Source organism: Meriones unguiculatus, chromosome 11 (assembly GCF_030254825.1).
Source record: "Meriones unguiculatus strain TT.TT164.6M chromosome 11, Bangor_MerUng_6.1, whole genome shotgun sequence".
In the NCBI taxonomy this organism is placed as follows: domain Eukaryota; kingdom Metazoa; phylum Chordata; class Mammalia; order Rodentia; family Muridae; genus Meriones; species Meriones unguiculatus.
In genome coordinates this window covers 74,744,200-74,768,034 of record NC_083359.1, presented here as the reverse complement: position 1 = coordinate 74,768,034, position 23,835 = coordinate 74,744,200, and the positions used below count along the sequence as shown (strand labels likewise).

At 44.9% G+C, this 23,835-nt stretch overlaps 1 protein-coding gene across 1 annotated transcript in view; it reads left to right on the top strand.

The window, feature by feature from the left end:
• Lamc1 (laminin subunit gamma 1) overlaps positions 1–23,835 on the top strand; it is a 117,433-nt gene that overhangs the window by 69,860 nt on the left and 23,738 nt on the right. Inside the window, exons 2-13 of the mRNA XM_021632861.2 lie at positions 4,435–4,739; positions 9,088–9,218; positions 11,897–12,063; positions 15,256–15,444; positions 16,200–16,317; positions 17,085–17,183; positions 17,272–17,408; positions 17,793–17,915; positions 18,004–18,193; positions 18,586–18,698; positions 20,387–20,608; positions 20,723–20,911. Coding sequence (XP_021488536.1) covers positions 4,435–4,739; positions 9,088–9,218; positions 11,897–12,063; positions 15,256–15,444; positions 16,200–16,317; positions 17,085–17,183; positions 17,272–17,408; positions 17,793–17,915; positions 18,004–18,193; positions 18,586–18,698; positions 20,387–20,608; positions 20,723–20,911 — 1,983 coding nt within the window. The remainder of the gene's footprint in view (positions 1–4,434; positions 4,740–9,087; positions 9,219–11,896; positions 12,064–15,255; positions 15,445–16,199; positions 16,318–17,084; positions 17,184–17,271; positions 17,409–17,792; positions 17,916–18,003; positions 18,194–18,585; positions 18,699–20,386; positions 20,609–20,722; positions 20,912–23,835) is intronic.

Here is a 23,835-nt window from a genome sequence, read left to right as displayed (position 1 = left end):
GACCTCCATGAAGCCTGAGCTGCCTGTCTGCTACGTCTGTGTAGGGGGCCTAGGTCCAGTCTATGCATGGTCCTTGGTTGGTGTTTCAGTCTCCATAAGCCCCTCTGGGACCTGGTTAGTTGGCTCTGTTGGTCTTCTTGTGGAGCTCCTGTCACCTCCAGGTCCTTCTATCTTTCCTCAAACTTTTCCACAAGACTCCTTACCCTTTGCCCTATGTTTGGCTGTGAGTCTCAGCGTCTGTTTGGATCTGCTGCTGGGTGTAGCCTCTCAGAGGACAGCAATGCTAGGCTCCTGTCTGCATGCAGAGCAGAGTATTGCTCCTAGTGTCAGGGGTTAACTCTCCCATGGGGTGGGTGTCAGGTTGGGGCAGGCATTGGTTGGACATTCCCTCCATCTCTGTGTTATCTTTATCCCTGCACATCTTGTAGGCAGGATGCATTTTGAGTGGAAGTTTTTGTGGGTGGGTTGGTTTTCTCTTCCCTCCACTAGGAGTCGTGTCTAGTTAGAGAGTGTCCTCTTCAGTCTCCATGACTCCCTGCTACTAGGCATCTCAGCTAGAATCACCCCCATATCCTCCTAGAAGCCTACCCTGTACTGGGTCTCCTCCAGCTTGTCACAGAGATGCTTCAGCCCACTATTTCTCTTTTCTCTGCAGGTCCTCTGTTCTCCCGCCCCCAAATTGTCTTGAGTCTCAGCAGATTTATGTGTATGTATAGATACACATCCATGTTTGTGGTTGGGGGAACCTTTGCAGGTTAGCATGTACACATGAAAGTGTGCCCAGGGTTGGTAACAGGTGTTCGCAATCACTCTCCACTTTTTTTTTTTTTTTCATAAAATATTGTGTCTGTGTGAATGTATGCCACGTGTGGGGATGCCTGAGACAGCCAGAAGTGAGCTCAGATCACCTGGAACTGACAGTTGTTAACCACCCGATGCGGTTTCAAGACACCAAACTCAGGTCTGCCGGAAGAGCAGGAAGTGCTCTCTTTGGCTGGGCCGTCCTGCATCCTCTCCACCTTTGTGTTTGAGGCTGAGTCTCTCCCCGAACCTGGAGCTCACTGATAGGCTGGAGCGAGTGGCCACAGCCCCACGGATCCTCCTCTTCCCACTTTGGCTGGGACTACAGGTGCACACAGTCACGCCCAGGTTTTTGTGGGGCTTTGAACTTGGGTCCTCATGCTTGAGCAGACGGCACTTTTACTAACTTAGCCTTCTGCCGAGCCCAGCTCTTAGCAGATTTTATTACCATTGATATTTCCCCTCCGAATTCGTTTTCCTGGTTCCTACTCTCCCTGCATTGTGCATTTTGTCATCTCATCTGCCTGTGCTTTAAACTTTGTTGTTCCTCAGGGTGATCATGAAAATGGCAATGCACTTGCTCCTTTGTCTCTACCAGCTCCTTAAAGCTCGGCTATCTACATGCTAAGGGATCCGCGTCTAACTTAGCTATCCTCTGGTCCTTCATACCGCTCACATCCTGTTCCTTTATAGAGATCTCCTCTCGTCTGGGTGACTTGCAGGTTCTTCAAATCTAGTGTTATCTTCTGCTGTTTTCAGTGAGTGGCACTGTTTTTCGTTTGGTGGCTTTTAAACTAGAAATGAAAATGTTATTCCTAATCTACTTCATGGGATGAGAAATAGCTACTTTGGTGAGGAAGTAGAGAAGGGTCTTTAAAGCAAGATTTGGTCCACTCTGTCGGCTGCTATGCCTCTTGATGTTGGCTCCCTGCACTTCACTCTAGGCCCGTTCACTCTTCAGTGGTTTACTGTCTCTGCATAATGTTTAGCCTGTCATCTCTCCTGGAATATTAGGATGTCCTTCAGGCAGGGCATGGTGGTGTGCGCCTTCAATTCCCTAACTCTGGAAGGCAGAGGCAGGCAGATCTCTTGATTTAGATGCCAGCCTGGTCTACATTGTGAGTTTTAGGAAAGCCACAATGTCTCTTTCCACAATGGAAAGAGACCCTGTCTCAAAACAAAACAAGCAAAACGAAACAGAAAACAGAGGTTGTCCTTCATTAATATCCCTTCTAATCTGTAGTCTGGCCGTAAAGTCAAATCTGATCATGCATTTCCTGGGGTGAGCCTTTCACTGACAGCTGCTGGCCTTGTGTTGAAATTGCTTTCATGTTCTTTTCTTCATTCCAGCTGTCCTTTGTAGTTTCAGCTACTATGCAACTCCCATTCCCCTGGTGACCACCTCACTTTCATACATGCCATTTCCTTGGCTAGGCCACTGTTTGTTTCACTAATTCTGAGCATTGCTCAGTCTTGGAAGTAGATGCCACTTCACTCAGGAAACACCCCACAAACCTGGGTTAGGTGGCTTTCATCCATGCCACTCAAATGTGATGCTCCACACTTATGACAGGACCACCACAAAGGACTGCACTCCTGTGCCCACAGTGGTTCCACTGTGACTCTGGGAACCAGTGTATATGGCTGTCTGAGGAAGAGCCCTGTCCCCATCCTCTGTGGCCAGAGGCAAGAGAGAAAGGCTGCTCCAAAGTGAGGCCCAGAGGTCAGCTGGGAAGGCAGCAGCAAGTCTCAGAGCTTACTGAATGCAGTGTTGCTCTCTGGATGTTTTGCTGCTATAGACACATGAGTGGCCTAGTATGTAGTCTTATTTCAGAAGATATTGGCTATGGGCCAGGCTGCTAAGAAGCACTGAGATGTCAGGAAGGAGCAAGGTAATGTGTAAGCCTGGGAGCATCCCAAGCCATCTACATCTTGTTGGAGTGTCTTAGCAAGTTTCTGGAATGCCACGGATACTCTACAGCAATCCCATCCTCATTTGGAAGTGATGGTTTGCCATTTTTGACTCAGCGAGAGACAGTGGTTCTTTCAACAAAACTGTCTAAACTGTAGTGTATGACCTGTCAGGAAGAGTGTTATGCCATATATTAGGGGGATCTGTATTTGTGGTGTTTTCTTTGGTGAGTGTACTTTCTCAGTAGTCCCTGGGGCTGTTAGGTATGAATAGCTCCAAACACTTGGTTTAAGACTTTTCTTCATAACTTCTATTAGAATATTGATTTGCACTTTATAGAGCTTTACAATGGGTCAAGGATATGCAAGAGTGGGTGGGCGGGATTGTCCTCATCTTTACAAAAGAAAACTGCTACAGCAGCAATCAGACAGCTAGTAAGTAAAGGAACCAGGCCTAAGTTCAGCCCCCATGATGCCCAGTCCTCTGTTCTTGTATGTTTCAGCTTTTTGTTTAAATTTAGTTGTGTGTTATTAGAGTGTGTGTGTGTGTGTGTGTGTCAGTGTCAGGGGCAATTATTAAATCTCCTCTACGGTCTGGGCCAGTTGAGAAAGTCTCTTTTATAGTATAGATAAAGCTTGGTTGGAGGATATGGCCTGAACTCACAGAAAAGGCTCTGCCCCAGCATCAGAGGAGGCAAGAGTCCCTGTTCTACATAGGAGAAAGTCAGGATGTCTTTTGTTTCATTTTGTTTGTTTGTTTGTTTGTTTGTTTTTTCTAAGAGGTGATTCACTTGGGGAGAGTACATACAAGCTCCTTGAGAGCAAGGAGTTTGTACACATCCTGTTCCTAGTGTATCTCACAGGGCTAAATGTGGAGTTGAGCTTAACAAATACTCGCCGAGCCAGCGGTGGCCACCATGTGTCTCTGGGATAGTACGGAAGTAGCAAAGTGGAAGTGTTGGGATGGATGGCCCAGTGAGAGCACAGATGGGATTAAACAGTTTCCTATTGTCTGAGGGCCTGCCATCCGAAACTTGGGTCCTTCCTGATCAAGTGACATTTCCTCTAGAGGGCAGGCAGCCCACGGCGCCTCCTCTTTCTGCCCTTTGCTCCTGAGCTTACTTTTCATGTTCTCTTGGGAGCATCTTCAGATACAACTTTTCTCTTTTTTATGTTTCTTTATTCAGCTTTTGAATGAGGATTTTTCTCTCCTTTCCTGTTCATGTCCCAAACACTCTCCTCACTGGGGTAGATAAGAGAATAGTTCTGAGGACGGCCTTTGCGCACCAAGAGAAACACCCTAGTTGATAAAGAGTAAGGTAAAAAAATCAATAAATAAATAAAGAGTAAGGTTTTGAATGTATTGAAAGTACCCAGAAGACCCATTTCAAAAGCCCTCAGATTAAAAAAAACATCTTTTAATCAAGCTTTCACTGAAGCTCCAGGGTTAAGAATAGGTGAGCTTTTCATTTAGCTTGATTTTAAGTGTATTAGTACTGCACTTGTCCCACAAGTTTTCATGGCTTACGTTAACCCAACTGTACTTTGTATTTTGTGGGGAAATGTGCAGTTTTCCAGGTTTAGAATAGCCCACTGGGCCCAACCACAGTGTTGAATGTCCTGGCCTTGTCTTCATCAAGCCGCAAACCTAGTTAGGAATAGGGGCCCTTTTTTGCATCTTCATCCACACGACTTAAGAACTTCGATGTATTTGTCCCATAGGGAAGGCCTTTGACATCACCTATGTGCGTCTCAAGTTCCACACCAGCCGGCCAGAGAGTTTCGCCATTTATAAGCGCACCCGGGAAGACGGGCCCTGGATTCCTTACCAGTACTACAGTGGCTCCTGTGAGAACACGTACTCCAAGGCCAACCGAGGCTTCATCAGGACAGGAGGGGACGAGCAGCAGGCCTTGTGTACGGATGAATTCAGTGACATTTCTCCCCTCACTGGGGGCAACGTGGCCTTTTCAACCCTGGAAGGAAGGCCGAGTGCCTACAACTTTGACAACAGCCCTGTGCTGCAGGTAGGCGCTCCCGGCGTGGTGTGGGAGCCAGCTGTTCTACCTCGAGTACGAAAATTACCCGAGTGAGTCATGACACGGGTAGCTAGATTCGATGCCACTCTCCTGTGTGTTATCTATAATTGGAAAAAAAAAAAAGCAATTTTCTTCCCACTGCCTGGACAACATTTGCTTTTATGTTCCTACTTAAATGTTCCTACTTTTATGTTTCTACTTAAAATACATCCCACAGTGTAACCTTTACAAAACAAAACCAAAGAAGCACACACTTTAATTTAGGGTTGTTTTTTTTTTCTTTTTTGAGACAAGGTCTGAAGTGGCCACTTGCTCAGTTGAGGCTGATCTTGAACTACTGACCCTCCAGCCCCCACCTCCGCACACCACCACACTCAGCTAATTTGCAATTTTTGTTAGAGCTGAACAGTTCCAACTTTAGTCTCTGTACTTGAGGAGGGAACATTTTAGCTTCTGACTTTTTCATGAAGATATTTTGGTGTAGGGCTGGGAATACGATTCAGTGGTTAGATTGTTTCAGGAGAGGTGGAGGCAGGAAGATCAGAAGTTTATTTTCGGCTATGTAGCAGGTTCAAGGCCAACCTGGAATACATAAGACTTGTCTCAAAAAGATTTTACTTTTTTTACATTTTAAATTTTATTTTGTGTCTGTATGTGTGTGTAAGCACAATAGCTTATACATATAGGTCAGAGCTGGACAACGAGAGGAAGTTGGTTCTCACTTTCTACCTTGTGGGGCCCAGAGATTGAGCTGAGGTCATTAGACTTAGTGGCAGGTGCCTCTACTTGCTGAGCTTTCTCACTGTCCCCACACCACTCCAAGCAAGTAAAAGAATGTGTTTGAAATAATCTTCCTATCTTTCTTACATCCTTTCTTAACTGCTCCTCAATTTCACAAGCGAAAATGTGTATTTTTAAATTAGCAATGGGGAACAGCTGATACAAGATATTTAAGTATTTAAGATTGCCTCCCTCCCTTTCTCCTTCCTTCCTTCCTTCCTTCCTTCCTTCCTTCCTTCCTTCCTTCCTTCCTTCCTTCCTTCCTTCCTTCCTTCACAAGGACATTGTGTCTGTGCTGTTGATAGTTGATAATCAACTCTTTCTTCATTACCTGAGAAATTAAGTTCTAGAGATTGGATAATTACTAGGGTACCTTGGCACTGTGGTTAACCCATCTAACGGTAGATTTCTTTCATCTGTCCCACATGCACATCCCTTATACACTCTCATGTGGAGTCTCTGTAAGTTTGTTCAGGTTGCTTTAAGCTGTTCACATGTTCTGGCTATGTGATCATGGAAGAGTGGGGTGCCCGTGTCATTCTTAGTGTTGATAGACACTGATGTCACATCTGTGGGTGGTGTGAGTATCTAAATGGGGCCAGTCTGTACCCACTGCCTGAGGAGAGAGTGAAGGACTGGATGTGACTTTGCAAACGCTGTGTCCATTTCATGAAAATTACATTTTAAATTTTATTTTGTTCCTTTTTTATTTATTTATTTTTTGTTTATTGTTTATTTCTTAATGGAAACCTCCTGTTTTTCTGGGCTTTCCACCTCTGTGTCTTTCCACCTTTCTGAGTCTTTTTCTGTGGAATTTCTTATAATTACTATTATTTTACATTTATTTTGTGTATGTAAGAGCACATATGTACAATGTACCACCCACATGTAGGTCAGAGGACAACATGCAAGACCTTCTACCATGTTGGTCCTGGGGATTGAACTCAGCTCATCAGACTTGGCAGCAAGTCTTGAACCATCTTACCAGCCCTGTAATTTATTATCATATTGAAGGACACATTATGATTTGGTTGTGTAGGTGTTCAACAGAGCCAAAAGATGAGAATATCTTTTTCTGTGTGTCCAGGTCCCTTTATAATCTTTTAGGCTGTTGGGAGATGGTGAATATGAAAGTAAATCCAAGTCTTTGCCAAGGCCTTTCAGAAAGGGATTTCTTGTGATGCAGATAAAATAAAGAGCAAAGAGAATAGCTGATTTAGATAGACGGAAATAACTGAAGACTGAAAGAAAGCCAGAGAAGGCAATATAGCAGACGTCTGCCAGCCTTGTTTCTTCATCCAGTTGATTGTATTCCTGTCCTGGAGACTGAAGTGGGACCGGGAGGAAAGAATGGTGTTTGGGGTTGTAACTGGTTTTCTGGCTCCTTTGCTGCCTGCATGCCCACCAGCCTGTCCTGAGCAGCTCCCCTGTGGGGCTTCTGCTCTTTGCTGCTCTTCATGCCATAGAAACTAGTGAGACCACGTGGTAAGAATGCATGGGGCATCTGCATAAATTTGGTCAGTTGGTTTCATTGTGTAGTCGTTTTAATTATGTGTGTCTGGGTATAAGAGCCCTGGCTCTCATAACCAGGGGTCAAGTTGGGTGGGCAGGTTTGACTTCTCCCAGATGGAGGAGACTGCCTCAGGTCCCACTGGCTGCCTATCAGCAGGTATTGGCCTCCGTTCTCAGCCTTTGTTAGCTGTGCCGTAATGAAGTGGGTTCTGAGCTGTAGATAACTGAGCAGCTATCTGGATGTATTAGATATTGGATCTAGAGGTATTGATATCTAGATGTAGTAAGTCTTGAAAGTCACATTACTCTGTAAGTTGGATATTATTTATATCTTCATTTTTACAGAGAAGGAATCAGAGCTCAGGAAGGATATGAATTGCCCCAACTCAGTTATAAGCGGCAGAACTGAGACCCAGACTTTGTTCAGTGCACCCCCCAGACTCTCTTTTCCCGATGTTGTCTCCATGGCACTCTGTGAGCTTTCTGTCTCCTCTGTAAAGGGGAGCGTGGTGATGATGAAGCCTGGGAGCTATTGAAGCACTAAGCAGAGATGTGTTTAGCTATTTGCATTATGCTCAAGCAGCAGATCTCTGCTATTGTGGCCTCGAGTGGGAGTTGTTACTGAGTTCCGAGATGGATACAGAGAACTCATCTTCTCCTTTCTAATTATACTTGAAGCTTGATCACGATTAGTTTTTATGAGCTCTCCCTGTTGCCAGGTATTTGGGCTGGCTTAAGGCAGTGGTTCTTTATCAGGAATGCCCCTGCTGGGCTCAGAGAGCCCTCTGCAAGCATAGATGCCTGCACCCGTGCCCCGGCTTGTTACATCTGTGAGGGTGATTTTCACACACAGTGCCTGGACTGGAATAGAAGTGCTATCTTTGAGTCTGGCTCACTCACCAGGCCAGTCAACTGAGGGCTGAATCTTTCTCTTTTCCTGTAGCCTTCTGTGTGCAGGAGACCAGAGTAGGCTTTTCCACATGAGGGCAAGTCCCTAAGCATGAATAGTCCTTCTGGCCCCTCTGCTTGTGTCATATCTACCAGTGTCCCCTCTGAAAAAACCAGCTGTACATCAAAGCCAGGAGTCAGCATGGAAAGGGACTGCACAGGGTGTGGCCTTAGCAGACTGAGTCACTGGGATAATTTTTATAGCAGTGCGCCACGCATGTAAGCATCTGATAAAGTTAGCTCAGTGAAAGGGCATTTATTATAAGGCTTAGACATCTTAGACCCCAGGGTAATAGCACAGCCTTCCTTCTTGTCTGCTGTGTTTTCGTGCACCTTTCAACTTGATCAGACGTAGTCATTCATTCACTCTGAGCCTAGCATGAGGGACATTGCACTCAACAAAATGGACACACATTCCCTACCCTTCCGATATCTTTAATCGGGTTGTATAGGCAGGGTTGAAATGGATGATGAAAGCAAAGCAATGGAGTGTTGGTAATCTCAAGATAGAATGGCCAGGAAAGACCTAACGGAGGTGATATCATGGGAAAGATCACAACAAACATATTGCATTTGGTTGGCGTGGGTCAGTGTACTCACACCTGACCTTGTGCTTAGGTTTCTGTCTGCCTCTGCCTCAGGCCTGGGAGCCAGAACCAGATGGTACAAAGTATGCAGGGTGAAGCAGTATATAGAAGCAAGTGTGCTAGAAGAAGTGTCACATTCCTGTGATCTGAACTGATGGTCCTGGCTGCATTTCAGTTATAGGCTGGGGAGAGAGCAAAGAGTGCAGAGGCATCCTGCTGTTCGCTAGGCTGGGCTTTGGGGTTTCAGTCACCTTAGGAAGAAACCAGCAGTGTCCTTGCCTTTGGAAACTCCAAGTGGTAAAGTGATGGTGTTACACAGTCAGTGTTACACAGTGCAGAAGAGTCAAGGAGGAAAAATATCAGGGGATTAAAGGTAGTAGTTCAGTATTTCAGCAATGCAGCAAAAGAGGATCTAGATTAACATGAACTATTTAGAGTATTTTTATCAAACTTGTTTCTCGTCTTCAGTCCCTTCATGTGTCTGCGCTTGTGTTTTTTCATTCTGGCAGGATTGGGTAACTGCTACTGACATCAGAGTGACACTCAATCGCCTAAACACCTTTGGAGATGAAGTGTTTAACGACCCCAAAGTTCTCAAGTCCTATTATTATGCAATCTCAGATTTTGCTGTGGGCGGCAGGTGAGTGCACTCTGAAATCTGGCTTGAAGATGGGAACTGTGGTGTGGAACTTGTTTATGACTTTATTAGAATTTGGGGACCATGTGGATCTAGAAAGAAAGCCACAACCTAGGAGATTTTCCTCATCAGATCTTCTCATTCTCGAGGCTAAGCAGTTGGGTTTTCTGAAACCTTGTTAAATCGACTCTCATTGACCATTTAAGTGCAGAATTGAGTAATGGGTTCTGAGAGCTGTTGTGTGAGGGAGAAAGAAGTCTTGACCTCCAGGATCTTAGGTGTGAGTTAGGGACGATGCATAAATATGTAACAATTCAAATATAGGTTGAGCATCTGTAATCCACAAACTCAAGATGTTGTAGTTTGCTTTCTGTTGTTGTGATCAGCACCAAAGCAAGTTGGGGGAGGAAAAGATTTACTTCTTTTCCAACTCCCAGATCACAGTCCATCACTGAGGAAAGTCAGCTCAGGAGCCTGGAGGCAGGAACTGAACCATAGGCCATGGAGATTGCTGTTAACTAGGCTGTTCTCCATGGCTTGCTCAGCCTGCTTTCTTATATAGCCTAGGGATAGCACTGCCTACGGTGGCCGGGCCCTTCCCCATCAATCATTAGTCAAGAAAATGGCCACAGCCTTACCTACAGGTCGCTGTGATGAAGGCATTTTCTCAGTTGAGGGCCCTTCTTCCCAGATGTACCAGGCTTATGATAGCCTAGCTGATAGAAAAACTAACCAGCACACAAAGCTTGAAATGTTTCAAAATAAAATGTTGTCTAGCGTTCATGTGATGTCACAAGTGGACAGTCAAAATGCTGGTCCCTTGAGTATTGTGTAAAATTACCTTTAGGCCATAAAGTTCACGTTGTGACTTGTTCCCATTCCCGAGTTACAGCAGTCTGGTTTTGTAAAAGATCAAGAATCCAAAAACTTCTCTTCTCAAGTACAGGGTGGTGGTGGTGGTGGTGGCGTCATCTTAGGCTAGTGCTCCTGTGTGTTCTAAACAGAAATGTCATGAATCAAGACACAGAGCTGCACAACTAGAGGAGAGGTAGGGTCTGATGTGGGTAGAGAGGGCAGATGCTCGGATTGAGTGCACTAGGATGGGTATGTACCAGCAGAAGCTGAGAGTAAAATTCTGCTGGGTGGGAAGAAAATCTCCCTTCAGAACTGTAAAACAGAAAGATCACCTTAGGGCCAGAGATGACAGGCAAAGAATCATAAACTTTCTTTTCTTGTGTTTGCCCATGAGGTCTCAAGAGCAGAAAAATTGTTTTTGCATATGGTTTTTCTGGCATGCTCAGTGAAATTGTTTTGAAATGTGACCAGTGAGAAAGGGGCAGTGTTTAGAGTAAGGTTATAATATCAAAACTGGATTAGGAAGAGGAGTGCACACTTGGAACAGAGGAGAGGGGTGCGTGGTTATGAAGATGCCATGAAGCCCATTGCTTTATATCCTAACCTGCAGAGTCAATTACAGAGAATGTTTCAGATGAGTGTGAAAACACAGTGAGGATAGAGGCACAGTGCGGTTGATAGAATTTCTATTCTCGTTTAGATGCTGAATAATCTGGAGATTAAGCAGCGAACTCCTGACATTGGGCTGTTGACAGATCAAAAGGGACACACAGTGCATTTTACTGTGAAAGGAAGATTGCCAGGTCTTTAGTCAAAGGTGATCTTAAGGTCTAATGATCAGGAGAACAGTGCTATGATCTTAAGGTCTAACGATCAGGAGAACAGTGCTACTAGTAATAAATTAAGACAATAGGCTAACTTGGAGGAACTAAAGCATTTGGTCATAGATATGTACAGTTTTAGGTCATGGGAGATGCTAAGTGTGTACAGTCACCAGGGACAGGAGTCTTAGAGAAGGATGGGAACAGGGTTTGAAAATCAGGACTCACTTCTGCACAATAAGATGTTCCAGTGTGCACAGGCATTTTTTAGACAGTCGTTGAAGCTGCAGAATTGTGTTGTCTCTAAGGAACCAAGTGAGAGTAATGTCTCTACTCTAGCCACATTACCATCTCCAAGTTCGCTTATTACTATACTTGGATCTAGGGAATCCTTCAGCAATCCTTGCCCCCAACTAGACCAAGGGAAAGTCTAACTACCGGACATATAAAGAAAGGAGGCATCGAAGGAAGTGTCTCATCTCCTTCAGTTGGAAGCGTAATCATATGAATTATTGCCCTATGTATTGACTTGAATGCTGTGCAGTCCTGTATGCAGAAATACAGAATTTTCCAGTGAATATAAGAGAAGCTGTAACATTGTCTGTTTTACAGGTGAGGTTCAGGCACACTGTAAGTGACAGTGAAAGGGTTCCAAACCCAGGCAGCCTGGTGTCCGACTTGATGCAGTTCTTAGCCATTGTCTTCTGCTGCTTCCTGACAGTTTTGACTTCAGGAAATATCCTGCTAGTATCCTGAGAAACTGTTAGGGACTTTCTCCCTAATTATTGTTCCATCCTGGGTTTTTTTGGTGTGCACATGTATGTATGTGTGTGTGTGTGTGTTTCAACTTATCCTTGTGAAGTTCCTCAGTTTATCCTTTTGAATGGTAAAATTCAAAGAATCCTTAGGTTGCTTTTGATTTTCTGTGTACACATTTCTTCTGCATCATCTCTTGGACCTCACAGTGGTTCCATTCTTAGCCACACCTGTCTCTTTTCTCTCCAGGTGTAAATGTAATGGACATGCTAGTGAGTGTGTAAAGAATGAATTTGACAAGCTCGTGTGCAATTGCAAACATAACACATATGGAGTTGACTGTGAAAAGTGTCTGCCTTTCTTCAATGACCGGCCATGGAGGAGGGCCACTGCCGAAAGCGCCAACGAATGCCTACGTGAGTGCCACTGGTATAGTCTGTCTGTTTGTCCTAAGGACGATGGAAGAAGGGGTGGGTGACTTCCTCATTAGTGGAAACCTGTGGAAGGCACTGCTCCTGTGGAGCAGGGCACTGAACTACGTGCACGTCAGAGGAAAATGATAGGTAAGGAAGTTGGTCATGAAAAGGCCCAGCTGCTTTTGTTTCCTTCATGAATATCAGCTAGGAAGCCCAATATCCAAGGTTCAGGAGTTTGCTTAGATTCAAACACTGGGCCAGTGTAGCATCTCTAAAATGTGACTCTTATAGTCACTGTGGCTCTTTAAAGTCAACCATCCTTCAGTATCCATAGCCGATGGGGTCCAGAACCTTCCTCATATACCAAAGTCCATGGATATTCAAGTTCTCTATAAAATGGCTTTTACTTGCATGTGACTATGCATTCCTTTTTCCATGCTTGTCATCTGTAGGTAACTAACATGATGTACGGTGCCAATGCCATGTAAGTGGTTGCCCCACATTGTTTGGGGGATGAGGGCAATAAAGAAAAGTCTGCACATATGTTAAGTACAGACATTAGTTCCCCTCCCCAAGTACTTTCTATGGAATCTGTTGGGTGTGCAGTCCCCAGCTCTGTCTGTTTCACCAGCGCTCCTTCACTCAGGCAGGCAGCTTGCTTAACATGTACCAGGTACAAATTGTTGTTTCTCAAAATCGCTTTTTCTTTATCTGACTAAAGAGAACACTACAAGAAAGTTGCCCAGCTACTGCTCTGGAAATCTGGGTGGCTTTGGGAGAAGGGGTAACCCTAGTAAAGGTCAAAATGAAGACGTTAGCACTTGTTTATTGTTCATAATATCATGGCTTATTCTGAACAGACTGAGAGGGAAACTCGAAGGGAAGTGTAGGGTCATTTTTTTTTTTGCCAAAGACTTAATGGGAACAAACTAGAAAGCAACTGCAATGTTCTTGAGTACTTCATCAGTGTGAAGATTAAAAGGACTAAGAGAAAGAACACTTGGAACTTGCAGCAGTTATGCGGTTACTGAGAAGGAACCTCTTGACTTATGACTGTTTTTATTGAACTGCCTTGAGCATATTGTACTGTTCATCTTTCCTTTCTCACAACAAATCCTTGAGTTGTGCTAAATCCTGATAAACTTTCTAGCCTCCTCTAGCATTTCTAAGCATTCCAGTGAGCTCCTTTAATCCCATTACACACTAACGAAATTGGATATCATGAGGACTGGCGAAAGAAATGCAGCACTCCTAAAACATGGCTTCTAAATGCACATACATATGAATGTCATGTTTCTAGTCTATCCAGGGAATAAGAGCAAACAAAATACTGTTAGGAAATGAAGCAGCCATGCAGCTAATGGGTTTTGAGAAGGAGCTGACTGGGTTTGTCTTCCTCCATAGTCTCTTCAGGACTAACCCTTCAAAGTAAAGTTTCTGGATGATGTGACTACATCAGAACAGTTGGGTGGGATGGTGGGCCAGACAAGAACAAACACAGCTGTCCTCTCTCCTCCCAGCTGCTCATGAGAGAGGCACAGCATGTGCTTTATCTTTGGGTTGGAGCAGAGTGGGCATGGGAATTGTTCTGCTTCTTGATCTCGGCACCAGGCCACTACTGCAAAAAGCTGGATGGTCTATGGGACAGCAAGGGGTAAGAGAAACAGCTAAGGAAGGGGGTGGGCACCAGCATAACAAACGCAAAGCCTTGGTGCCAGCAGTTCAAGTTTCTAAAAATGTTTTCAGTTGTACTTCTATAGTAGAATATATTGTACAGAGAAAGAAAATACATATTCAAGTGTTAAAAATAATAATTGATTACTGCTCTTTCATAAACCAAGCAAAACTTGGTTTTTATGTGATGGCCAAGAGCTTATATATACTTTGGACAGGCTAAGTCTAAGAAAATCATCTCCTAAAAGCAGCAATAAAGACTCTTTGTGATTACAAATGTTTATTTGTTTACTTTTGGAGACAGGGTCTTGCTATGTAGCCCTCACCTGGATCTCACTGTGGAGACCAGACTTGTTTCAAACTCATAGAGAATTGCCTTCTGAGTCGTGGGATTAAAGCTGCACACCACCTCACCCAGCCAGTCACTTAATTTTTTTTAATTTCTTTTAAAATTTATTGCAATTTATTTACTTTATATCCCAGCTGTAGCCCCATCCCTTGTCCTCTCCCAATCCCACCCTTCCTCCCTCTTCTCCTCCCATGACCCTCCCCCAGGCCACTGATAAAGGAGGTCCTTCTCCCCTTCCATCTGACCCTCAGTTACTAATTTTAAAGTATGATTTCTTTACTAGATGCCCAGTTGGAACTGTGATTCCCTAGTAGATGGATCTGAAGGGTCTAGGTTTCCCTGCGATTCTGCCTCCATCATCAGACATGCTAATTTAAACCTATATGTCTCAAGTTCCCTGGTCCGCATAGAGTAATCTGGCCCTTTGAAAGCTGGTGCCTTAATGTGTTTGAACTGTTGAAGCAAAAATGTTCAAAGAAAAGCTGCATGGTAATTTAGACCTTGTTTTTTTTCTGTTAGTGCTAGAAGTAAAGGATAACGAGTTAGAAAACCAGGAGTTCTGGTTCTTGCTGGTTCCCGGCACTGGGGAAGCGGAGGCACACGCCTCTATGTCTTCAAGGCCAGGTCTGCATAGTGAGTTTCAGACCAGCCAACGCCGCGTAGTGAAATTCTATCTCACAAAACAGAAGGGTGGCCGTTTGACGTGGCTCTTACATGTGAACAGGTACTGGGAGGCAGATTCTTTTCTGAGTATAGACGTTCTTATGTTTACAATTATCTTTTTTCTAAAAGGACAGGTATTTCTTAGTAAAGTGATGATCAAGCTATCTAAACTTGTTGACATACCATGTCTTTTATAAGCAGTGTACCTGCTAGTCATTTTTATTTTGTATCACCTGTCACAGAGATATATGAAATTATGATGTGGTTTTTTTAACTCTTAAAATGTTTTCTTAAAGGTATACAGCTCTTGGGCCCTAGTGATGACTCCAGGGTTCATTTCCCAATAAAGCAGAACTGCCTCTAACTCTAGCTCCAGTGATATGACACTCGGGGGGTGGGGGGGCGCTCTGCAGGCATCCTCACACATGGCATTTACTCATTCAGACACACACATTTTCTTTTTAAGGTATACCGATCTGGCATAACTTGTGTATTTTGACTTATAGCCTGTGACTGCAATGGCCGATCCCAAGAGTGCTACTTTGACCCTGAACTTTACCGTTCCACTGGACATGGTGGCCACTGTACCAACTGCCGCGATAACACAGATGGTGCCAAGTGTGAGAGGTGCCGGGAGAACTTCTTCCGTCTTGGGAACACTGAAGCCTGCTCTCCATGCCACTGCAGTCCCGTTGGTAAGCGACAGCCATTTCCCTGGGTGGAGTAAGACGAGCCAGGAGTCTTCTGAACCCCCAGAAGATAAAGCTTTGTTTTCTGAGCACGTGCACAGCTAAGTGTGGCAGTGTGCAAGCTGTTCTCGCCCATAAATGTCTCATCCTGCCTCCGCCCTTCCCCTTCACTCTAACCAAGCTGAACTTTCAGATAACTTTCTGGTGTGTATAAAAGAAGTCGTGCTTCTGTAAATAATTGGCAGCTGGGTCACAGAGACATCTGAACTTTGACTGCGAAGGGCTCTTCCTTGTTAATGATTTTGTTTAGTCTGTTCTCCTCAGAGAGCTGAATGATGCACAAGTTAGTTAGTGTGCGTCTAGAGATACACAGCATTCGGTCTCTCGTATTTTTTCCCTTTTGAAGGATAATATTGTGTTTGTGCCTATGTATACTGAGGTTCTAGATGAGAGCCTTAAGGAGCGCCTGATTGCCAGAGAGGTGACTGGTCCTGTGTGTACTGTTCCACTGGGTACAGCTTTGCTCAAGCGTGATGAGTAGATTTCCCCTAGGGTATGCCTGGTGTGGCTTCTAAAGCTTATAAGGAGTTGTGGTTTGGAATCTGGGCGTTATTTTCACCAGTCCCCTAGGGATTACATACCGGTCGTCAGGCATTGGCTTTTAGCTTTTGCTTCTGTTTCTTTTGACACTGAATTTTTTTTTTTTTTTACTTACCCTTCTGTCCGGACTTGGAGTTGAACGTGAACTTGTTAAATTTTAGGTTCTCTCAGCACACAGTGTGACAGTTACGGCAGATGCAGCTGTAAGCCAGGAGTGATGGGTGACAAGTGTGACCGCTGCCAGCCCGGATTCCATTCCCTTACTGAGGCAGGGTGCAGGTAAGTGTTTTCTCTTCCTTCCTTTCTATATACAGATAGCCTATATGTCTAGTGGCACAGAGTCTGTCTGGGTGATCTCAACAGAGATGTGCTGCCAATTAAAACACACACTGACTTGGTGGCCCTTTACCCAGAAAACGTGTCATTGAACTAAATTGATCACTATCAAATGCCTATTTTATTATTACCCGTTCTGGTTTGGTTTGGACTGCCTGTCACCCTCAGGTTCAAAGAAATGTTTTCAGTATCAGAGACTGGTCCTGAATCTGCACAGAAAGGTGATAATAACAAGCAGTAATGGTCAACAGTGTTCAAGACTAGCCGTGCTGATGCCCCTGGGGTTCTGGAGAGGACGGAAAGTGGTTTTTAATAGTTTAAGCTAGTGTGCACAATATTGGGTTTCATCATGGGTGATGACTATTCTTGACTGAAACCAAATCCAAACATAAAAATAACATGAAGGGCTAGAGAGATGGCTCAGAGGTTAAGAACAGTTGGTTGTTCTTCTAAAGGTCCTGGGTTCAATTCCCAGCAACCACATGGTGGCTCATGACCATCTATAGTGAGACAGATCTATGCCTTCTTCTGGTATACAGGCACACAGGCAGAATGCTATACAAATAATAAATACATAAAAACAACATGAGTTCACTCTGTCTTTTAAGGGTGCCCTGTGTGTAAAATCTACTGATGTGTAAAGGTTGGCTTTAAGAGTGGGGTTTCTTTCCTGTCTGTTCTCTTCATTTTATTCTACTCCCATCCAACAGGCCATGCTCCTGTAATCCCTCTGGCAGCACAGATGAATGTAATGTTGAAACAGGAAGATGTGTTTGCAAAGACAACGTTGAAGGCTTCAGCTGTGAGAGGTAGCCCATCTTTCTGGAGCTTTGCTGTTTTGCTTGGTGTCAGATTACCAGGGAAAACCATGACCGATGCCCCCTTAATCTCTTTCAGATGCAAACCTGGCTTTTTTAATCTGGAGTCATCTAATCCCAAGGGTTGCACACCCTGCTTCTGCTTTGGGCATTCTTCTGTGTGCACAAATGCTGTTGGCTACAGTGTTTATGACATCTCCTCCACCTTCCACATTGGTAAATTTGGCCCTTACTCAACACCTCACAGGCTGCTAGAACTCCGAGAACACTTGCATATGGGTCCTTTTTGAATCAGTAACTTGGGAGGGTTTTTGATACTCAGAAAATTTGATGTCACTTAATATGTTTTTTTTTTCTTGTGTTGCCTCCTAATGAAAACATACGTATGGTTTAAGAGAATTTACTGTAGTAAGCAGTGACTGTAAATGTCCCATAAAAAAACACAGCAAAATGTGTCTTGGTATATACATGTTTTGTTGTAGGGTCAAATTTCTTAGTGGTGATTTTCTCTATTTAAGGTGCAGTTTCACACATTTTTGGGGTGTGGATATAGAGTGTTTGTCATCTAAATGTGCTTGTGTCGTCACTCTCTACCTGCAGATGAGGATGGGTGGCGTGTGGAGCAGAGAGATGGCTCGGAGGCATCTCTCGAGTGGTCCTCAGATAGGCAGGACATTGCCGTGATCTCGGATAGTTACTTCCCCAGGTACTTCATCGCCCCCGGTAAGTGAGGCTGTGGAGCAACACGGCTTCCCAGTGCTTCTTTTGTCACACTCACGCGTTCTGACCCAGCCTAATGTCTGCCTTTTAGCGAAGTTCCTGGGCAACCAGGTCCTAAGTTATGGCCAGAACCTCTCCTTCTCCTTCCGAGTGGACAGACGGGACACTCGCCTCTCCGCAGAAGATCTGGTGCTCGAGGGAGCTGGCTTGAGAGTGTCGGTGCCCTTGATCGCTCAGGGCAACTCCTACCCTAGTGAGACCACCGTGAAGTACATCTTCAGGTGAGACTGTCCTCTCATCAGCTCAGACCTCACCAGCTGAGAAAGAGAAAGTGGTTTTTTTATTGTGTTTTATCTGAGTTGATCTGGCCTCAAGGTGTGTGGTAGAGGAAAACTTCTGGGCTAGCTGTAGTGGCTCACGCTTATTGTCCTAGAGCATGGAGGTTGAGGTGGGAGGATGGCCAGGAGCTCAGGGCCAGCCTGGGTCAGTTACATAGTGAAATTCTCTGTTCAAAACCCTTCGGGTTATCGAGTGGCCTTCTTTTCTCTTTCCCTGGTTATACTGAGAAACTGGCAGTGTTCTCTTTTATTTGGTAACATGTCATTATTGCCCATGGTAGCATCAGTCCTCAGATTATCCTTATAGCGGTCATGTGCCCTTTCTTTGTCTCCAGGCTCCATGAAGCAACCGATTACCCTTGGAGGCCCGCTCTCTCGCCCTTTGAGTTTCAGAAGCTCCTTAACAACTTGACCTCAATCAAGATCCGTGGCACATACAGTGAGAGGAGTAAGTTGTGATGTAATTTAGGAATTGATTAAGAAGATGACTGGGTGGAAGAATTCATGGTAAAGAAAAGCTCCTGTTCCAGTATGTTCACACTGATCCAAAGACGTATTAAGATCTGACGAGCATTTACTAACATTAATGACAGTATTATTTTATAATTTTATAAGTGGCCCATTGAAATGCCACTTATATGTAGATTTTCTCAAAGTCTTATTGGAACTACTGGTTCAACTTGCTTAACCTTTATGTCTTTTTGTTTACTGCCATGTAATTGCCAAGTGATTTGAACTATCAGCTAAATTATGAGAAATTATATATTTTCCCATGATCGTTTGCTTTAATTGTAGATAAACAGGGGTTTAAAAACATGCCTTCAAAAACTTAGTAATGAGGGCTTTTCCCCCTCTGGGAAGGTAAAAGATGCAGCTGGGATGTGTGGAATGTTTGTTTGCTTGTTTTTGAGGTCTCTGCATGAGTGTCCAGATAAAAATGTTTTATAAGGGATAAATTACGAATATGGATCTGGGTCCTTGGAAGAGTTTAGAAGGTTGCCTACATTTTGGTAGTTTGCCTTCAAACTTGGAAATATGGCAGAAAACAGAGAAACAAGGTGGGATCCTAGAAACAAGAGTTGAGGTCTGTGCCCTGAGGCCCAAGGGAACAAAAAAATTTGGAGGAAAAAAAAATAATTGCAGGTTTAGGCCAAGAGGATCACTGAGTTTTAGATGGACATTGAGAAATCACTGCTGAGGAGTTCAGCTTTGGCTTAGTGTTGAAACTGAGTAAGCTCACAGGACTCTGAAAAGTAATTTTTTTTTTTTTTATGTGAGAAGGTAAAATAAAGAATATCCTCCTAAAGAAGTTTGTCTCAGAGAGAGGAGAAGAGATGAATTATCATTTGGGAATAGGAGCAAGATTGAAGTATCTTTAGGGGAGGGAGACGTAACAATGTTTAGAGATTGGAAGTGCATTGTTCTAACTCATGGTCTGATTGGGCAAAAGCCATACACATATTAAAAGTTAAGTTCAAGCCAGGAGGGAGACGTAACAATGTTTAGAGATTGGAAGTGCATTGTTCTAACTCATGGTCTGATTGGGCAAAAGCCATACACATATTAAAAGTTAAGTTCAAGCCAGTAATAGAAGTATTCTTCCAGCCAGGTGGTCAATTTCCACAAGAATTATATAAGCGGCAAGTAGTTCTCTATAACCGGAGGACTGCACTGTGAGCACAGGAGTCCGGAGAGCAGAAATTAAAGGGAAACGTGCCTGGTTCCCCCAGGCCCACTTTACAGCCTTAGAACAGAGCGGCTGCTTCTACTAGATTGGATGCCCCATTGGTCTAGCTCGGGCTGAGCTTTCTTTTTCCTTAGGGAAACGAAGAGCATTCTGACACATGGCAGAATGGATTTGGAATCATTGTACGCTTGTCAGAGCTATACAGCCCTCTGTGTGTGTGGGGGGGGGGGGTTTCTATACCTTTACTCCATATCATGTGCTTAGCCCCCTCTACCACATGATTGTCTTAAATGCTGTTTTCTGGTTGTCATTCCTGCTGAATGACTTAAGCTAATGCTCAGTTTTGTCTGGACTCTTGGATCTGTCTACTCTTATGTGTTAATGACTCTCGATGAGCTTTTGGAAACCAGAAGGCACCTCAGTGGTTCTCTTTTCCACACCACAAACAGATGCTGGCTATTTGGATGACGTCACCTTGCAGAGTGCTCGTCCCGGGCCCGGAGTCTCTGCAACTTGGGTAGAGTCCTGCACCTGTCCAGTGGGGTACGGAGGGCAATTCTGTGAGACGTGCCTCTCAGGCTACAGAAGAGAAACTCCAAGTCTTGGACCATACAGTCCGTGTGTGCTCTGTACCTGCAATGGACACAGTGAGACCTGTGACCCCGAGACAGGTGAGAAGGCCCGAGGCCGCTGCTGGCCCCGAGGGTCCTTTTGTCTTTAGTAGCGGCACTCTTTGTCTTTTTACCTGCTACTTATCTGATGGCACATCTCTGCTCTCAAAATAGGTGTCTGTAACTGCAGAGACAATACAGCTGGCCCCCACTGTGAGAAATGTAGTGACGGGTACTATGGAGACTCAACCCTGGGCACCGCCTCTGACTGCCAACCCTGTCCCTGTCCTGGCGGCTCAAGTTGTGCCATTGTCCCGAAGACAAAGGAGGTGGTGTGCACCCACTGTCCAACGGGCACTGCCGGTGAGTGTGTCTTGCTCTTTATCCTTTCACTGGTCTGTTTGGTTGTCAGCATGTACTCGGCCTTCCTCAGGCGTCCTCACAACCCGAGAGGGAACTTCTGCTGTTGTTTTGCTGTGACTAAGAAAGACACAGAAACAGTGACTGCCATGTTCAAGGCTCTGTATCGAGGTGCTGGTGAGCTATGGCTGCAACCCAGGCTTTGTGACTCCACATAGAACTGTCACTATAATGTAATCTCTTGTATAGTGAGAAACCAAACTGGGCTTTCAGTGCTGGCTTGTCTGGAGTTGTTAATGTGAAACAGCAATTTTAAAATTCTTTCTCTGAATCAGCCTTTCAGTATCTCAAAGCCAGTCACATTAAGTTGGGAAAGTATGCTTTTTCTTTTTTTCAGACCTTTGAGTAGACCACTGCTCCCATTCTACCCATTCCATTCTTTTACTGAAGAGTATAACATTATATCGGTTTCAGATTATCATAGCTGGCCGTGCTGACCATGAAGGGGTTGCGGCTTGTTGACAGACTGATCTTCGTTAGCTTGCCTTTGCTGTGAAGGGGGTGGGAAGGCAAAGCAGGGCTAAATCAGTGTGTTACTTATTCAGCGTGTGTGAGGAGTACAGGGTTTGAACCTTGAACCTAGACTTTTAAATGAAAGCAAATTGTATTTTGGAACAGTTTAATCCAGACTCCCTGGTGTGTCTGTTTCAGTTTGATTCGGAACATGCTTCAAGCCTTTGAAGTGTAGATTACATGTGGAATAGCACATTATCAGATGAGACATCGTAGCTGGAATGCCGCCCTTGCACTCATGTGGAGATGGCTCTGAGGGGGCTGCTGGCTGCAGCAGGGCCAGGAGGGTCCCTCATGCCCATTCTCCTGCATTCTCTTTTCTTCCCTCTGCCCCACCTCAGCCATATTTCCTGCTCAGCTTACTGGCCTGGGCTTTTGTTTGTCAGCTCTAAAAGTCAGTATCGTGGCCATGCTGGACAGTGCTGGCTGAACATCCCCCCACCCAAAAAAAAAAAACAAAAAAACTACCCTCTCTCTGTAGTCCGACCTGCAACTCTCCTTTGTTTTCTTCTCTTTCCTCTTGGGTACACCTTTTCATTCCAGCTGGGGATTTTCATCTGTGTTTGATGATCCAGTCCCTTCTCTGTACAAAATCTGTACCATCAGCCCTGGACACCCTCTCTTCTTTGTCCCTTTCCTTTTCCACCTGGTGAAGGGCTGGGAGCTTCCTGTCTGCCCTCTACGTCTGGTTTTCACCTTTTTCTACCCCATGGGATGTGTACACTGCACCCTATGCAGCCTCCTCTGGAGTTGGGGTAGAAGGACAGAATATTTATTCCAGGGACAGTTTGGAGGGGACCCTTGAACTTGGTGACTCCAGTTAAAGTTAAAGCTTCTGAGGTAACCTTCCCCAAACTGCCCTTACAACTGTGTGATGTGGTGACTGCCTCCTCCTTGCAGGCCCTAGGGCACACATTACAGAGTCCATCCCAGTCACCTTCGTCCTTTGATGCCTCATCTCGGTCCAGCCTTGTACCACAGCACTTTCTGTAAACTCTCCTCAGGCCACACTCACTGAATGTGCCAGTTACCTCTCCTGCATTCTAGACTCACAGAGCTAAAGTCTCAAACTTCAAAAAGATCTCACTTTGACTTCTTCCCTTTTTCTCCAACTCTAGCCCTTCCCCTGCCCAGTGGTCTATAGACTACCACAACCTGCCTCATTAAGCCCAAATCCTTGGATTTATACTTGATTCTTCTTTCTCTCGTTTCTTAGCAACAGCCCTTCCTTTGACCTCATTTTCTGTGGCCATCCAGTTTCTAGCCCCCTCGGCCTCTTAGCTGAAGGTGTCTCTCTCATTGTCTCCCTGCTTTACCTGCTTTCCTAAGATCTGTTCTTCACATGGGAGCCAGAATAATCCTTTTAAAATGTAACAGGATCATATCACTTTACTGGTATTTTTTTTCTTTTTCTGAGCTGCCTTACTGTGTAATCCAAGGTGGCCTACAGCTCACAGTGTATCCCAGGCTGACCTCAAATTTGTGATCTCCCTAGCTCAGCCTCCCAAGTGCTGAGATTGTATGTGTTAGCACACGCTGTGATTACGCCACTTAAAAGCTCTGCAGGGCTGAGGTGGTTCACAGTAAAGCACTTGCTGTCAGGCCTCAAGACCTGAGGTTAGTACCTGGATCACACGGAGCTGAAAGAACCAACTCCTGTAAGGTCCTCTGACCGCAACAGTCATACCATGGCATGTGTGCACACAGACAAACAAATGTAAAAGAAAGAAAGACCCTGTAGTAGCTTGTCACTGCACTTGAACTTCAGTCTTCCTGTCACCGCGGTCCAACCTGTCTTGTTGGCTCTGCCTCGGTGTGTGGCCTTGCTCTGAAGCGTTCCCACGGGCATTTTTCTGGCAGATTTCTCTGCATTCTCATCCTAAAGTCTCATTCTTAGGATGCTTAGTCTCACCCCAGTGTAAAGTGGCTTGGCCTTCACTGTCAGTCCCTGTGTCTGCCTTAGTGCTCTGTGCTTGCTCCCCTCTGAAGTCCTACCTACCTGCAGCAGCCCAGCCCAGAAGAGTGCCGGTGTGGATGGCCGCTGATCCCAAGCGGTTGTTTAGTGAGTTCGTCCTGTTGTCTACATGGATAGAAAGAGCTTGTCTCACGGTGACGATGGCAGGGGAGTGGAAAAGTATGCAGATGAGCAATGTGCTCAGTGGAGAGAGCCTGAGTCTGGCTCCCCCTTCTTCCCTGTGGTCATTAGAAGAGCTGCTCTGTTATTAAGTCCAGGCAGACAGTGGGTGATACCTAATTCTCTTCCAGAGTCCCCTGGTTCTACACTGGCCCACAGTGCGTGGCTAGGGATAGTGTATACTCTTTAAGTTAAGGGAGACCCTCCTCACCCTGTTGAG